This window comes from Lampris incognitus, chromosome 18, assembly GCF_029633865.1.
Source record: "Lampris incognitus isolate fLamInc1 chromosome 18, fLamInc1.hap2, whole genome shotgun sequence".
Taxonomy (NCBI): Eukaryota; Metazoa; Chordata; class Actinopteri; order Lampriformes; family Lampridae; genus Lampris; species Lampris incognitus.
The window spans coordinates 26958810-26975881 of record NC_079228.1 but is presented as its reverse complement, the minus strand read 5'-3'; the positions used below and the strand labels follow the sequence as shown (position 1 = coordinate 26975881).

At 42.6% G+C, this 17072-nt stretch overlaps 1 protein-coding gene across 1 annotated transcript in view; it reads right to left on the bottom strand.

Moving 5' to 3' along the window:
* The window catches only part of atp9b (ATPase phospholipid transporting 9B), a 49575-nt gene that overhangs the window by 20011 nt on the left and 12492 nt on the right, over positions 1-17072 (bottom strand). The window contains exons 7-15 of the mRNA XM_056298172.1: positions 16898-16949; positions 15530-15624; positions 13619-13699; positions 11244-11319; positions 9698-9774; positions 5931-6091; positions 5407-5549; positions 3577-3689; positions 184-435 (exon numbers count right to left, since the gene is read on the bottom strand). Coding sequence (XP_056154147.1) covers positions 184-435; positions 3577-3689; positions 5407-5549; positions 5931-6091; positions 9698-9774; positions 11244-11319; positions 13619-13699; positions 15530-15624; positions 16898-16949 — 1050 coding nt within the window. The remainder of the gene's footprint in view (positions 1-183; positions 436-3576; positions 3690-5406; positions 5550-5930; positions 6092-9697; positions 9775-11243; positions 11320-13618; positions 13700-15529; positions 15625-16897; positions 16950-17072) is intronic.

The following is a 17072-nucleotide window of genomic DNA, read 5'->3' as shown; positions in this document are numbered from 1 at the left end:
GGCCATTTAGTTGTGATGGACAACACAAGATGCAATAATAGCAACCCTCTTATTGCCAGCTCCCACATGGAAACCTCCCTTTGTCAATGTGATGGAGCAGACTGCCATCAATCCGTATACTGATCCTACCATTTTTTTTTTCACTTGACAAATGTGACAGAGTTCACTGTAGTTTAAATTCACCTCATCAGGGCTGGAGGCCTGGTATGTGCGGTTGTCATCACTGAAGTCCTGGTCAGCCTCAGCGGACTCCGTCTCCCCGTTGACGCCAGCACGCGACTCATAGACAGGGGTTACATTGTGGCACAGAGCGATGGCCTTCACGGCCTCATGGATACGGCTGCTGACACTCTTGCGGACTTTTGGAGCTGCTGGCTGGGGCTTCCGGGATGGAGTGGAGATGCTGCTACTGGCGTTGGATGGCTGGGAGATCACCTGTCAAGGAAACAACCAATGTGACCATCAGGTGGTATGACTTGAAAATCTATGCTGACTGAATAAACAACTGAGAATAACTGAATGAAGTTCTAACAGGCTTTTAAACCTATACTACACAGGTTACGTATCATATTTACAAGTGTTTATGTTCAAATATTATTCATTCATTCATTATCCAAACCACTTATCCTTACTCAGGGCTGTGGGGATGCTGGTGCCTATCCCAACAGTCATTGGGCAGCAGACAGCGAGACACCCTGGACAAGCCACCAGTCCATCACAGGGCCGACACACACACACACACACACACACACACACTCACACCTAGGGACAATTTTGTACGGCCGATTCACCGGACCTACATGTCTTTGGACTGTGGGAGGAAACCGGAGCACCCAGAGGAAACCCACGCAGACACGGGGAGAACATGCAAACTCCACACAGAGGACGACCCAGGATGACTACCCCGGGGCTCAAACCCAGAACCTTCAAGCTGTAAGGCGACTGCACTAACCACTGCGCTACTGTGCCATCTGTTTAAATATTACTTTTTTTTAAATACTTGCTTTAAATATCAAAGATCCTTGGGGCTTAGGTCATTAAAAGAATTTTTTGGGGATTTCATTCCTGCAGATTTGTCTAGACCCACTTACATATTGAGCAATGTCGGTTATTTCAAAACTCATGACTTGCCTAGTTATTTGATAATTACTCTTATAACTGAAGAAACCCTGTCAGTACCAGAGTTGTATCTTATGTATACCCTACAATCGCAACAAATTCATTTTGCCACCTCTTTTTAAACTAAATGACACACCAAGGGGAAGTGCTGTATCACCATCTTTATCATGTCATATCTGCTTTGAGGGCCTTTTATGTCTTCCCCTCCTCTGACAACGCCCATCAATTTAACTGTGTGGTGGCTCGTGAGCAAGCAGACATCCCACTGTGCCAGCTGGGTTTGATAGGGGCTGATGTGCTTCAGTGGAGCGTGTGATTTTGGCTTATTATTAACCTTCACTCCTGCCAGGCGGTGGAGGGGGGGGGGGGGGAGTGATTCTGAAAGGATGCAAGGTGACAACTATTGGTGAAGAGCTACGGACTGAGAGATCAGCCAGTTGGACAAGTTAACTGGTTACTGCCTGCTTTTTCACAAGGAGAGAAACAACCAAAAATGGTATAATGTACCCTACCACACTACAGAACAACATTTTCACCTTATGTTACTTAGTTTCCCATAGATGCGGAAAAGTGGGTTCCAATAGTTTCTGAGTGGTTGGCACATGACGATAAGATTGTACTGCTCACTCGGCAGGCTCCTTAGGCAGCTTGTTTAATACTCTCCATCCTTCCACACACCGTGAGAGTATATCACATTTGATTTTAATTACAGGCAGCAATGCAATAACTATGTCATCATCAGTAAACACAATAGTGGCGTTTCATGCGAGGGCCTAGAGATAAATATGATAACATCTCCATAACGTTGCATGACCATTTTACAAAGTATTTGCTGATATGCTTGTGCAGTTTTCTGGTCTATTTAAATTCTAAGAGAAAATAAGGTACAAAGTCAAATGGGGCCAGCAAGAATTTATTCTTTATATAACGCAATGTTCTGCAAGACAAAAAACACTGGTTCTTCATACCTCTGATTACCTACAAAGATAATATGCTTGGGTGTAGTTCAAAAATAGTCAGATTCCTGAAATTCCATGGCCAGTGGGAGTCACAAGAATATCAGCTACAGCATGAATTCATCATCATTCAACAGATATCCCTGTTATATACAATGGATAACCATTATTACTTTGAGCAGATCTACAGTGATACTTGATGAGGGTTTATCACGTGTAGACCTACATGACTACATGTCGAGTAATACAATCTACTTTTCAGATCATTCCTTACACTGTGCCACTGCTCTGCAGACAGGGTCCTGCTGCCATTAAACTGTGACATTATCTTCAAATGATTATTCACAAATCCCTTTGGACTTAATGTACTTGAAATTTAAATCATTCTGATTCCAATATCTTCTAATACATCACACAAAGATAACAAACACATGCATGTAAAAAGTGTATCACTGGGAGATTATTTTTGTATCTATGCTGGCAATGGTATGTTACACAGCTAACCTCCAAAATGACCTTTTCATCTCAATTTCAGAGAGATGTTGGGGGGAAAGGAACAGCACAATACCAGTCTATTGGAAGGAAACGTTGCTGCTTGGCCCTGCTTATGCTCTGTGGTGCTAAAGAGACTAGTCATTTTTCATTAGCTGGGATTACAAGTAAGACCGTGGGCAGATGGTCTCAGCGCTTTGACCAGCTGTTTGGAGCTGGCTGAGTGTGAACAATATCATTCTGTCAGGCTTCCAGCCAGATCTGAGCCACCCAGACAAGAATACACAGGCTCACAGTACAGAGTCACTCAGGGACACAGCATGATGAATGGACAATATGGGCCTCTTTCCTGGAAATGTTATTCATTGTTGTACTGTATATGAGAATATTGAAAACTGACTCTGAAAGATAGGCAGGGCTAAAACTGAGAAAACAAGAACATGGGTGGTAGGGTACATGTTTGCCCTGTGCTTAATCCCCCCATATAACTACCCCCCACCCTGAATAACCCGAATAAATAAACCAAAATAATGGTTGTCAATTGCCTGGATGGCATGGGAGGAACCAAAAGGTAAAAATGTTAGATGGGAAATCCTGATGCGAATAAGTTATGTGTTTATTTCACCACAAGGATGCAAACGGTACCCCTGGACGCTCGTTTTTCCCCCCCACCCGCATTCCGGGAACTCTGCCTCTGATTGGCTAGTACTCGTTGCCTCCGTTGGTTAGGTTGGTTAAAGTTAGGGTTAGGGTGGGGTTAGGCATAGGGTTAGCCAATCAGAGATAGAGTAGGGGCAGGTCTTCCCGGAATCCAGGTGGGAAAAATAATAACACTCCCTGGACCAGTAAGGAGTTCAATGTCTTGCTTGAAGACACTTCAGCAGGGATGGACACATTTGCTATTGCTGCCAATTAACCTGTAACCTACAAGACATTATCTTTTGCAACCAGTTCAATGGACCACGCTATCCTTCACCTGATCAAACATGGGAAAAGAGAAGATAATCACCTGTGCGTATGACTGGACTATGTGGTTCTGAATCTCGTCCATGGTGTCAGTTCCATAAGACACAGTCCCCAGGTGTAGTCGCTTAAATATCATCTCGTTCTGTGTCAGAGTGCCTGAAAGAAACACAAAACAAAAAACATAAACATTACAGAACATTATATGAGGAAGTGACCTGATTCATACTCTACTGCTGAACTAATGTATTTTGCTAATGCTGCAAACTGTGAAACCAACAGAAGCACAACATATTGGCCAAACCCACCTTCTGAATCTGGTATTTTCCATGAATTTGGCCGTTGTCTCCACATACTTTCATCTCATATTCTCATTTGTTTAATTTGATAACCGTGGCTTGTATGGCTCTTCAGTTGAGAAATTTTATTATTTCTAATTCTTTATAATTCAGTTTCAGCTAAAATCTCTGCAGACAAAAATGCTTCACATAAAGATCTTTGTTATAAAACTGTAGCCATCTTTGTTATAACAATGTAGTTATCTTGGGCCTTATGACATAACCCCACCTATCCTTCTCCACCATGTAAACCACACACACACACACACACACACACACACACACACACACACACACAACAAAAAAACAGACAACAAACATTCAAACAAACAAAAAAGTGTCTCACCCATCATGGGACCTGCAGGGCCGATGTGACTTCCTTCACATTGACCTAAACTAATTAACTATATTTGCCCTTGTCCGCTCTGACAAACCAACAAGCTGTAACAGCCCATACAAAAAGACTAGGTAGAAGAAAAAAATTTTGAAAATGGAGGCAATGGCTGTGTTTAATGGATGTTGGACGCCAGAATGTATTGATAGAGCGTAAACCTGATTAGAGGGCATCTACCTTCCAATAACATTAGAGCCACAGGGTTATCTAATTCTAATGGATTGATTGTTTGTTCGTCTTTCTGTGTGCTTTAACTATCAACATGGATAAATTGGCTCTGTAGCTAATCTATTCCTACCCAGATCGGTCGCGTAAGACAAAGAGGCATGCTAGGACCACCCTGGGAGTTTATCACTACGATAAAATGTCTGACATTGGGAAAGAACGCTTGTTTGTTATAAAAGAGTCAGTCCATGAAAGTGAAGTAAGCCAAGTGGAGCAAGGCCTTAATGTGTGCAAACTTTGAAGCTGTACGTGGAAATGTCAACTCCCTACCTATTCTCCTCAGCTCCCTTTTCTTCACACACCTCTCTGTAATATAGCATCATCCAACTAACACAAGGGAAGTCTAGTCAGGCTAGGAATTTGGTGACTGTACTTTGCACAGATGAGGTCTTCATCACACTTATTACTTCTGTTCATTCTTTTTTTCTTCTTCTAATTCTATTGATCCGTGTGGGGAAATTACGCTCTGCATTTAATCCATCCTAGCTGTGCAGCTAGGAGCAGTGGGCAGCCGCCGTGCAGCACCCAGGGACCAACTCCAGTTATTTCTTCCCGTTGCCTCGGTCAGGGGCACAGACAGGAGTATTAACCCTAACATGCATGTCTTTTTGATGGTGGGGGAAACCGGAGCACCCAGAGAAAACCCACCGCAGACACGGGGAGAACATGCAAACTCCACACAGAGGACAACCTGGGATGACTCCCAAGGTTGGACAACCCCGGTGTTCGAACCCAGGACCTTCTTCCTGTGAGGTGAAAGTGCTAACCACTGCGCCACCGTGCCCCCCATGGTAAACAATTATGGAATACAATCTGTGTTGTATATGCTTTTACTGTCTTTTTATGTTGTAAAGGTTTGATAAAAAGATTTGAATTACACCAGGTGCACATTTTGTAAAATAACAGTGTACACTCCTACCAGTTTTGTCTGTCAGTAGATAGACCAGGCGCCCAAGTTCTTCAGGGATGGTGCTTGTTCGGACAACGGTTCCGGGGATGTTTTCATCTTTCGTGATCATCCAGCCATAGGCTGACTTTCCCATATCCAAGTTGACACGCAGACTATGCAGACAAACATTGAGCAAGACACAATCAAGAAACGAAAGGAAGCGTCTGCCATAATCAGAGCTATAGTGTTTAACCATTTTAAGAGAATGAGCTCCCAAAAGTGTATTTGTGCTACATAGTCAGTTGAAAATGAAATACCAGTATGAGTCAATTTCAAAGCAGGGATTGTCATATTCAATTATATTCAAAATTGTACACTTAAATTTCTTCCCTGTGGTTTTCATTCTTTCCAATTTTGGAGCACATGTGCTTCTTGAGCAGCAAGATGTCCCTAGACAGCCTAATTTGACTGTGGTCATAGACTAACAAACAAGAGACACTGGCAACATCGCTTTAAAAAGGTGAAAAAGATGTACACTGGGCATAACAACATACCTGATGGGGATGATGTAAGAGAACAGAACGACAAATCTGAACAGGTTGCGGAACCAAGGTCCCACAAACCCTTGCAGTGCCACCATGACAACAGACAGAACCACCTGGGCCAAGAAAAGGGCCTTGGTGAGGCGGTTCAGCTCTAGGTCAAGTAGGCCGACCTGTGGTTAAGACAGGATAAAAGGTCAGATCTTTCAAAAAGCAGATGACACAAAACACAATGATCAGACCCGGGTGACAGCATTTTCAAAGACTTGGTTCGTTTCAGTTTGCTTGGATGCCAAGTGGGTCACGTTTTTTGTTTTTTTTTTGTGCCCGGCCAATTACCCCACTCTCCCGAACCATCCTGGTTGCTGCTCCACCCCCTCAGCCGATCCGGGGAGGGCTGCAGACTACCACATACCTCCTCCAATACATGTGGAGTCATCAGCCACTTCTTTTCACCTGACAGTGAGGAGTTTCGCCAAGGGGACGTAGCACATGGGAGGATCACATTATTCCCCCCAGTTCCCCCTCCCCCCCAAACAGGCCCCCCGACCGACCAGAGGAGGCGCTAGTGCAGCAACCAGGACACATACCCACATCCAGCTTCCCACCCGCAGACATGGCCAATTGTGTCTGTAGGGACGCCTGACCAAGCCGGAGGTAACACGGGGATTCGAACCAGAGATCCCCATGTTGGTAGGCCACGGAATAGACCACCATGCTACCGGACACCTCGTATTTTTAACAAAGTCCACATGAAAATGTTCAAAAGGCTTATTAGGTTTACTTCTCCACTTTCACGACACCATCTGAACTATCTTGATACATTAAATTCTACCTACACTGTACTCTAAGAGAGTTACAAAGAAAAAACTAGTTGCAAAAAAAGTAATTAAGGTCTGAGGATTATTTTTCTACACTGCATTATCCCTGAATCATTTGCTTTTCCTTCAGAGGCACTCCGACCACAGGTTATGACCATACAATATTAGATATATATTACTGATAATGAGTAAACGTTCTAATCCATGTATGATAAGTCTATCACCTCATATTAGATAAGGCTCATTATTACTTTGCCACCTGCTCCCAAAACCTTTACTGTGTCCCACATGGAGTAAAAAACAAACAAAAGACATTCTTCGCAGCAGGCTTTTATCATGCAAACAGTGTTCTGAGCATAAATGAGTTTTATTGGTGGTGCTCTCTTCAGCTGAAGCACAAACTGAATTATTGTCAGGAAACCCCTTGAATGCAACAGAAGGTCAGAGGGACTTGAAAAACACAAAGTTCCCATATTGAGATGGCTTCCTCTTAAAGGTTCAGTTTTCTTTTATTTTTCGAGTGCGTCTCCCAGCCAATGGAGCATGTGGGAAAAAGATGTCAAATAAAGAGGTGCCCCTCCCCTCCCTGGCAGCGCTCACAGCGAAGCCCCCGAACACAGAGGGCTTTCATCTGACGCAACACGCTTACAAAAACACCAAAACATAACATCTCCCCTCCCTAAAATAAAGGAACTGGTCTGAAAAGGAGGAGGAGGGGGGAGAAGAAGAAGGGATACACATAAAAAGGAGCAGAATTCCTCCGTGGCCTGAGCATGCATGCACAGACACACACACACACACACACACACACACACACACACACACACACACACACACACACACACACACACACACACACACACACACACACACACACACTCACACACACACACACACACACACACACACACTTCCCCAGAGGACTGGGAGAGCTGGGAGAGTTGGGAGACTGGTGTGACTGATTTATCGGTTGCTGTTTAAACTCCCAGTTGCAGAGTGGCGAGAAGGGGGAAGGCCAAGGAGAGAGGGGTGGGCAGCTCCCTACCCCCAGTGCCTCGCTACATGGTTCATGCTTGAGCTATTGAGAAAAATAGGGGGTTTGGGTGGATTAAAATGAAGAAAAATTAAGACAGAGAGCACAGTGCATGCCTGAAAGGCAAAGGATCCCCTTTTGCTTGAACAATGGCTGGTCTAAATTTTCCAAGGCTTGCCGAGGATCAGATGAAGTCATTATTCATTCAGTCAAGGGGGAAAAGAGGGACTCAATTACCTCAACCTAAAGATGCTATCAATGATTAAAAGTGCATATTTTACTCCATTCATCCCCAAGCCATTAAAAGTGAAAGGAATGATTCGATCTGCCTATGCAACTTCTATTTTCACGTGTGTGAAATCTTACAAAGAATAACTAACAGCCCTGGTACATGAATATTCATCGACTTAAAATCTAAGACCCCAGACAGTCAAGTCTTGCTTGTAAGAGAAAACAGGAAAAAAAAATTTTTTTGTGAGAAATTATCCAATATTGAATTGTTGAGAAAGCAGTAAACAGTTTTCCATGTTTTATTTTTCCAAGCTGCAAGACTTGACAGGCCTCTGAAGAGCCTAAAGCTTTGAAACTTGTACAAACTTCAAACAAACAATCATTATTGAACAAAAGGCTCTTGTAAAGTGACATTGTTCAATTCTTGTGCTCAGTCAGAGGTCCGTCTAACAATATTGAGACAAAGAGGGAATCTACGACTGACGTTCTGTCAGATAGATCAAGTGCAGGCATTGTCCCGGCCGGTGTCACAGCAGATTATATGAGGCCAAAACGTTCCTGCGACTTTGGCCGCACTGTATCGACTTTCTCCCCCAATCTCCAGTCTCCATATTGGCACTTCTGACATCATCTCCTTGAAATATTGAATTCCCCTCAGCCGTGGAGCTTACACAAAACACTGGCCCCCGCAGTTTGACTGGCAACATCAGCGTTCTTATTAAAAGACCCTGGTGTCAAAAACTGTGCCGCAGTCAGAGGGGAGCCATGTCACAATGCGGAGCGCTTTAGAAAAGAAGACAATTGTAGGTGAGAACTTTGTGTGTTAATGTCAAATTGTGCGGCAGAGAAAGCCAAAACAGTGCCGGTGAGATCTCATTGATAGCCGCCTCTGTCAGTTGACCCGTGTCTATCTAGCCTGACAATCTTCCAGGTAAAATCTTATATTTAGAGGCACATTTTCATTAATCTCCTCAATCTGGGGACAAAACGCTTGATGGGGATTCTGCAGGATTAACTTTCTGCTGAAAATGTCATTTAAATCCTCGGTTAGTTAATTTCCCTCTTGGTTAATTAGCATCTGGCGGCGACCTTTTGCATTGACAGGTCCAACTTTATCTAGCAAGTCAAGGTTAGAAAACCAGCCCACCATAGTGATTGATTAGTGATTAGAGAAGGAGAAGGGAGACGGTACAGCGGGGAACTTTGAGAAGGTGTAACTTTGTAAAGTTTTATAGCTTCCATCGTTTTTTTCCCCAAGCCATTGCCATGAATAATGGAACAATCTGCTCTAATATGTCTATACTGTGTCTATAGCATCTTCACAGCTTTGGCACAGTAGGACAGAAATATGAAGATGTCCTCTATTGATGCAACACATTTCCATTTATGGATTTTGAAAACCAATAACTAATCAATCCACACACCTGTGAAATAATGAGCGAAACAGTCATCATAAGTGGTGGTATTTGGGCACATTTAAGAGTTTGACGCATAATTTTGAGTTTTTTTGGACAAAAAACAACAAACTCCTGTCCAACGATAAGATACTTACAAGGATTTAATTTTCTTGCCCCTAAACATATCCTTGGTTATTCAACAAATTATTATCCTCTCACTCTTTTATTCATTTCGTCTGTGAACACACTCACAAATCAAAGGACAGACTCCCAGTCTATGGAAAAAAGGGTATTCACCTTGTTCTTGGCATAGGATGTGTTCAATACACTTCTGGTCTCTTTGCCTGTGTAGATCACCACCCCTATCACCGTGCCTGCCAAAGAGGAAGACAAGGAAAGTAATGCTGCTCATTAACTGGACACCCCCCCCCACACACACACACACACTCATCTTGGTCAAGTAAGATGAACTGCATGAGAAGAAACACAATAAGCCTGAGCCACGGCCACCAACGTTCAGCCCAACAGACAGACAGGGTTTTAATATGCTTAGGCTCCCAGGCCTTCAGCCACCCTATAGAAGCTCATAAAATCTGATCAATATGCCACCATCGTTATTTGCTGATTCATTAAGGTGGCCTTATTACAAAGGATTAATGAGTCATTAATATTAGATGAGCTTAATGGGAGAGCAAAGTAACTAATACACTTAAATACAGCCCCCAAACTAGGAAGGTGTTAAGAGAGACTTAAAAATAGGGAGAGGGCAAAACTAGTAAGGCGAAAGAGAGAGAAAGAGAGAGCGAGAGAGAGACAGAGACAGAGATAACAAACCAGTGGTTACAAGGACTGATAAGAAAGGTAATGAATGGCCTTCTTTGACTTCTTACTTTGAAAAAGGGGACAATATGACAAATGATGTGTGGCACAGCATGTAGAAAGACTTTTCCATGTATGCGAGTATGTGAATGACTCAACCACTTGTCACCACTGGACTCGAACTCATAAGAGTTGATCCTTGGTGGTCGAGGCATGCCAAAAGGCCCAGAACACCACCGTTAAGATCATCAAGTGTCCATCAAGGAGAAGCTGACAGAGTGCAATGACATTCACAAGCACAGATGTCAGGGGTCTTAAGTCAGAATGTGTGTGTGTGTTGTGTTCTTCTAGGCAAGGTCAGGCCAAAGGGGGGGGGGGGGCACCGCAAATCAATGGTGTGGCCATTGCTTAGAGCGACGCAAATGCTCTGAACTGACACAAGCAGTTTCTGTAGGGAATTGCTTAGCAGGAACGTGGGAGGATTACTTCAGCTGTATATTTCTAAAAGCTTTTCCAAAGTGTACAAAATGGTTTCAAAACCGACCCTCTAACAAAGTTCAGTGTCATATGGGTGGATACTATGGGACACAAACAGCAGTTGAAATCACCTCAAATCACCAATCATGAAGCACAAATTGTTGTAAAGGAATTTGATCTGGTGAAAATGGTGCAGAGAACTAATGCCAATTCATAAGAGCTTCATAGCACATAGTGACTCGCAAGGAAAAGACGGCAAGATCTCAAGGAATAGTCTCAAATATACACAATTGGTAGGCCTGAGTCTGTACATACTAACTGGCATCTATCTATCTATCTATCTACACACACACACACATACACACACACACACACATAAACACACACAAGAATTTGCAGATATATTTGTCTCGAACACACTGCTGGCTGTGAGGCAGGAGAGAAGAGAGTGACAAGAGAAGACCATCTCCTATTTTCACATCAGTCAAAGATACCAACAGATATTAAGTAAATGTTGGCCAACAGAGTTAGCTTACCACCTACTTACCAGATGCAACAACTGTGCTGGCCCACAGGGTGTTCTCAATACTTAGGCTTTCGTGGATCTGGGGGTCAGTGTCTTCCTGCAGGGGAAAATGAAAGGCAAGTATGCCAAAAAAAACAAAAAAACATATATATTTGATTAAGTTTAATTACTAATGTGGTGAAAGGCGTCTGTGTGATTGTTATATGATCATATACTATTAAAAAGGATTTTTGTGAGTTGTGTACTTTCATGGTACAAAAAAAGTCAGCTTTACATATCCACATGTATTATTTGGGTCTTTAATAGTAAATGTTGCTATGCAATACATGTAAAAGTCAACAGGAACAAATCATCTTGTTGGGCATACAGCTGAACTGTGCTAGAATAGAGAACTGCCTTTTCCTATAAATCACTGGAATACTTTGAATTTATTTGTGTAGTCTGCCAACACCAAATTACGACTACCCCTCTGTGGGGCTGGGCAACAGGATTGAAAAAGTTCAACACTGGGAAGGAAGCGCAGTAATTTCCTAAACGACCATCGGAGTGGCTAAAGGATTAATATCTCAGGCATTCAAAAGAATACCAAGGTTAAACTGGATTTAGGTCTTTCACATTTTTATTCATGCTGAGTTAAAAACACGCCAATACTGGTGTGTCTCGGTGACTCAGCCAGTTAAGCGCATACCATATATATCTATATATCTATATATATATAGGCTCAGGGGTGGTCCTGTGTTTCAATCTGACCTCAAAACCTTTCCTGCATGTCTTCCCTTCACCCTGCATTCCTCTTCCATCTCGACAATCCTGTCTAATAAATGTCAAAAAGTCGAACAATTAATATTGACCAGAGCTTTTTCTCCTGATGACAATACGCCAGGATGTGTTTTGGGGACAGAAAAAAGGCAGGGAGATGGCAGGAAATATACTACTTCCAATAAGATCGATGGCAAATGTCAACAAAAATTTTAATCCTGTAAAGATTCAAAGCTATTTGAAGATTTAATATCCCTGCAGAAGGTACAAACCATAGTACAAACACAGGGTTGAATCCTTCTGTCTTTAGACAGCAATGTGCAACCATAGGCAAAATCTACAAGATGCACATCCTTTCTGAGAGGTCTAGCTGTCACATAAATGCATTGCTCAACACAGATAACCTGAACAGCTCATGTTCAGCCTCATATCATCCCATTATATTGAACTATGCAGTATCGTACCACTAGTCTCAACAGTCGCTTGATGTGCATTTGTATTTCATAATATGGTACATAATGTAGTGATCTGTGCTTTTTCAACACTTTCTACAAACCAAATCTCACAGCAAGGAAAATGAAGATGGCAACTGAAATACATTGAATGTCGAATATAAAGCACTTGACAACCACTTAGCTCTTCTGTGCCATGAATTTCCCTAAACACCTGACATGTTCGGCTCTACTGTAGCAATGCAGTGCATCCTTTGTCAATACGGGCATAGATTTGGGCTGATGATAGAGACAGCATTTTTTAAAAAGACAGTATACAGAGTGAGGGTAAATGAAATTTCAGCAATAATAAGCCCCTGGGGAGCTTCCTGTTTCACCCTCCCTATCCCACTCTCTTAAATGAAGACAAATGCTGAAAATAATTTGCGTCAGGACTGCAGAGTAAGACTCTAGTTTCGGCCCAAATTGCTGGCCTGATATGATAATTATGATACCTAGCACCCATATCCTGTCAAATCCACTCAAACATGGGAAGAGGTGCATGAAAAATAAATGGCAGGTTGCAGAATGCTTGACCGCATTGACATTGGCATTGAACCTCTGTCTTCATAACTGCTCAACACAGGGGGTCTAGCTGAGAGTATAGAAACAAAGCCACCATATCCGTCTCAAGGAAAGCAGGGGAGAGAGAGAGAGAAAAAAAGCTCATAAATTGGTAAGTTCATTTGCGGCGGGTCTGTGGGAACCTATTTTTTTCTATCCTGCTCAGACTAAAAGCACACGTTATGCAAAGGAAGGCCGCGGAGGATGAATGAGCAGAGGAAGTGCTCGCTCACTAAGCCTGGTGTGTGGCCAAGAGTGAAGACGGGCCACAAAGCCTCTCTTTGTACTACAGCTCTCCTCTCCGTGGGGGCTGCGCTAATCTGCTATTAATAAAGGAAAAAAAAATCACAGAGCAACGAGAGGGAATGGACGGAGCTGGGTGGACCTGTCTGTGATGTAAGAGGCAGGCCTGCTGGAGATAGCCAGAGGCCCAGGCAGACACAAAAGTCTTCAATGCTGCCATTCGTCAACATATTATAGCGGCACACATCAGCCATGTCAATCCAATTTCTATGAAAACCTGCATGTGTTTCTTGATCTGTCACATGAGTCATAAATATGTTAGTTAGAGAGGCACTGTACCCTGGTGAAGTTTCCCTCAAAGCTGTGGATGTCCAGCTGAGGCTTCTGGGCGTAGACATAAGCGCTGATGGAGAAAAGGTCCTGAGAAAAGGAGGACCGACAGATGAAAGTAAGATAAACTGTTCGGTACAGATCAGTGAATAAGGATTCAAAAGAATCTCAGTTCACAGAATTACCACAGCGAGTGATTCTATGGATGACCTTTTCAATTCTTATTATATGGGTTGTTTGTAATGTTGGTGTACAGTTGTAATGACGTCTACTGTTGGGTTCATTAAAAAAAAACTCCAGACAAGAGTATCAGCTAATATATATAAATATAAGGCAATCTTACATCAAAAGTTATTACCAAGATATTTTTTTAAATAATACAAAAGATAAAAACACACAAACAACGTGACATCAGTCTTCAATCATCTCATTCCCTCAGTCATCTAACCAAGTGAGATTGCAGCTAAGACCTGTCAAGCATCTAACACCAGTCCTGGCCCCCATGTGGAACAAAATTGATTGTAAACATTAAATTATTCAGGCAGGCAGGCAAGCAGGGAGCCTATGCAGCGACCAGGCAGCCCTCAGTCATGCTCAGATAGTGTTCTCCTGGTGAGAACATGGGCAGAGCGGTTAAGGAGGAGTAGGGCAGATTATTTTACTGTGCCCCCAGTGGAGAATAGGGTTGCTCCAGCCTTTTACAGATGCAGAGACACGGCAGAATAAAGTCACAGTATCTGAGACTACTGAACATCGATACTGAAACTGACTCGGAATCTTTGGTGAAGGAATGCGGATTTTGAAGAAAGGTACTCAAGTGTCGGAGTCCACTTGGTGCTCTGGAATACTTTGGTTTTTAAAATCTTATACATAAAATTATCAAAATCACAAAGTGACTTTGTTTCTCTCTGTAAAGCCAATCATGTCACTTAAACATCACTACTGTCCATGTATGAGATACTAATAATGACCAATAATCATACTAATACTAAACGATTTCTGTGCAGGAAATATTCAACTCGTTACACGAGGGTTAGGCAGTTCAAAATGCATTCATATTCACAAATATGCATCTGGTTTATGACAGCGTTGATCCAACGTGTCAGTTCTTTAGATGCTAGGATGTCTTCATTGCTCTACACTGTATCAGAATACTTATGCAGTAGGTGGGCAACACTGTACTACTGTACCTCAATGTAAACTTTTCTGAGTGGTGGCCCGTAAAATGATTTCACCTGATCTGATAATATTAAAGTCTAGTCTTAGAGGTCTGAAGTTGTGTGACAACAATAACATGTAAATTACCACTCTCCATCTGGGAGAGCAAACATTCTAGGTCTATAAATGGCAGAGACTGAATTGCTTTTATTTCTTACAATATGTGTCTGAGTTTGGGAGAAATACTCTGGCAATGACACCCTACTTTAGCTCTTTATCAGCCTAATTTTTGGTATGGGTATTGGCACATCCCCGAGTGCAGAGGGATAAAAACGTGGTATCCAACATGTTTGAATAATGACTAAAGAGGAAGACAACCATTGCCATCCTCCATCCTCTGGAAACCTAATACGGATGATAAACAGCTCAATCATCAAATGACTTCCTGAAACTTTAATTCTCTGATCACATTAAGTGGCAACGGAAAAAAAAATCGACTTAAATCTGAAGTGTTGAGTATCACCTCCAGTTTAAAGGAAGCTGCTGCCGGGTCTGGACTGTGCCTGCTGTCTGTCAGTACTGCTGGTTAGGTTTCCATTACAGCTCAGAGGCAAGCTCACTTGACGAGAATTGCATTCAGTGATAACAGAACACTCATTCACTTGTCTACTCGTCACTTCTAGCCGTTGGATCATCTGTTCCAAAGGAACAGAAGCAAATTTGATAACCAGAGAAATTCACTGCACTATGAGCAACCCATACCCCTAGTGCTGGTAGTCTCTGTGTACAGCCGACAGCAACTTTCAGTTTCCAGTCTGTTTCTCCGTCCAGCTGATCTGTTCTGATGAAACATGCACCTGGAGGTGCAAAAAGAGACGGAAACGGGATCAAGTCTTTTGTTTGTCTGCTGCCAACTGGCAATATCTGACTTTCTCTTTATCCTATATGTGCACCGCAGTGGAGCCGTTTTAGTATATTAGCTGTCAATATGACCACAAACAAATGTCACTTAGACAAACACCTGCTCCAACATGAACTCTAACTCATACAAATGAAGTACATTTGGGATTTAGAGATTAATAATACTGAATCAAGATATTCAATCTCTTTAAGATTAGGGCAGAGTGAAAAACATTTCAAAACACACACCGCTGAATGAAATAGGATCAAACGCTGTATGATAAAATGACACGAGTACTTAGCATAAAAAATGGATTTCGCTATAGTTAATGGCCATAGGTCAAAGTATGCTATCAATGGTGTAGTGCACAATACAGAGCCTTGCGGGCGCCAGGAAACCAACTGAGCCATCCACAAGAGCCCAATAAATGCTCAGAAGTCGTGACCTGTATTGATCTGAGGTAATATTCCATATGAAACTGATGGATGAGTGCAGCTATTTGACAGAGAGGCTAAAGGGCAGCTGTAAACGGTCCCTGCAGGGTTAAGTATGATGGAAAACATTATCACAAGGAGGATGATTCATGGCTTCCTTCCGCTGAAATGACAGCACTACTCCTCAAATAACATCGCCGAGATGTGTTTCTGTGTGCCCGTGTGAATATACGTGTGTGACCGAGTGTTATGAGTGTGCGCGCAGATGTGTGAGGCATAAAGACATCAACAGCTCCCTGCCAAGCATATTGGCACATCTGAGATTGATGGAAATGATGTACGCGGAACGTTTTCTCCTGGTGCCCCTGAGAAAAGAGCCTGGACCTAATGCGGCTCATTGATTAATTGGAATTTGCATCATCAGTCTTGGAGAGAAACTGTGATAAATCATATGCATCACAGGCGGGCTTGATCAGTTGATGCCAAAGGACAGGAGGTGCATGACAGAGGACATTTCTCACCCAGTTTAGCTTGACACTGTCCCTCATAATCCCTCATGACACCCAATTCTGTCATTACATAGCATCCTGTCTATTTCTAAGATGATGTCTCCCTTATGTAATGTGGACTCTGTCACCGTGTAAGCTCCCTGAGAGAAATGGTCACAGTATATTTCATGTTTTTTTCCCCATCTTTATTTAAACAAAGTAAAGGTTCTGTTGAGCAGGCATTTTCTTGTTTGGTACTGCCCTGCTCCCACATGCACAAAATGACGCAAACCATTTCTTCACTCACCATTTTTCTCTGACGTTCTCAGGAAGATCATGTCTGCAGGTATCCTCTGGTTCTACAGAAAAGAATGGAAAAAAAATTATGTTTCCAAATTACAGTATCTAGGTAGAAATTTCAAAGACAGCTGGACGCTAATCACAGCATAACAGGCCCTGCGAATCCTCCTGAATAATTGAAC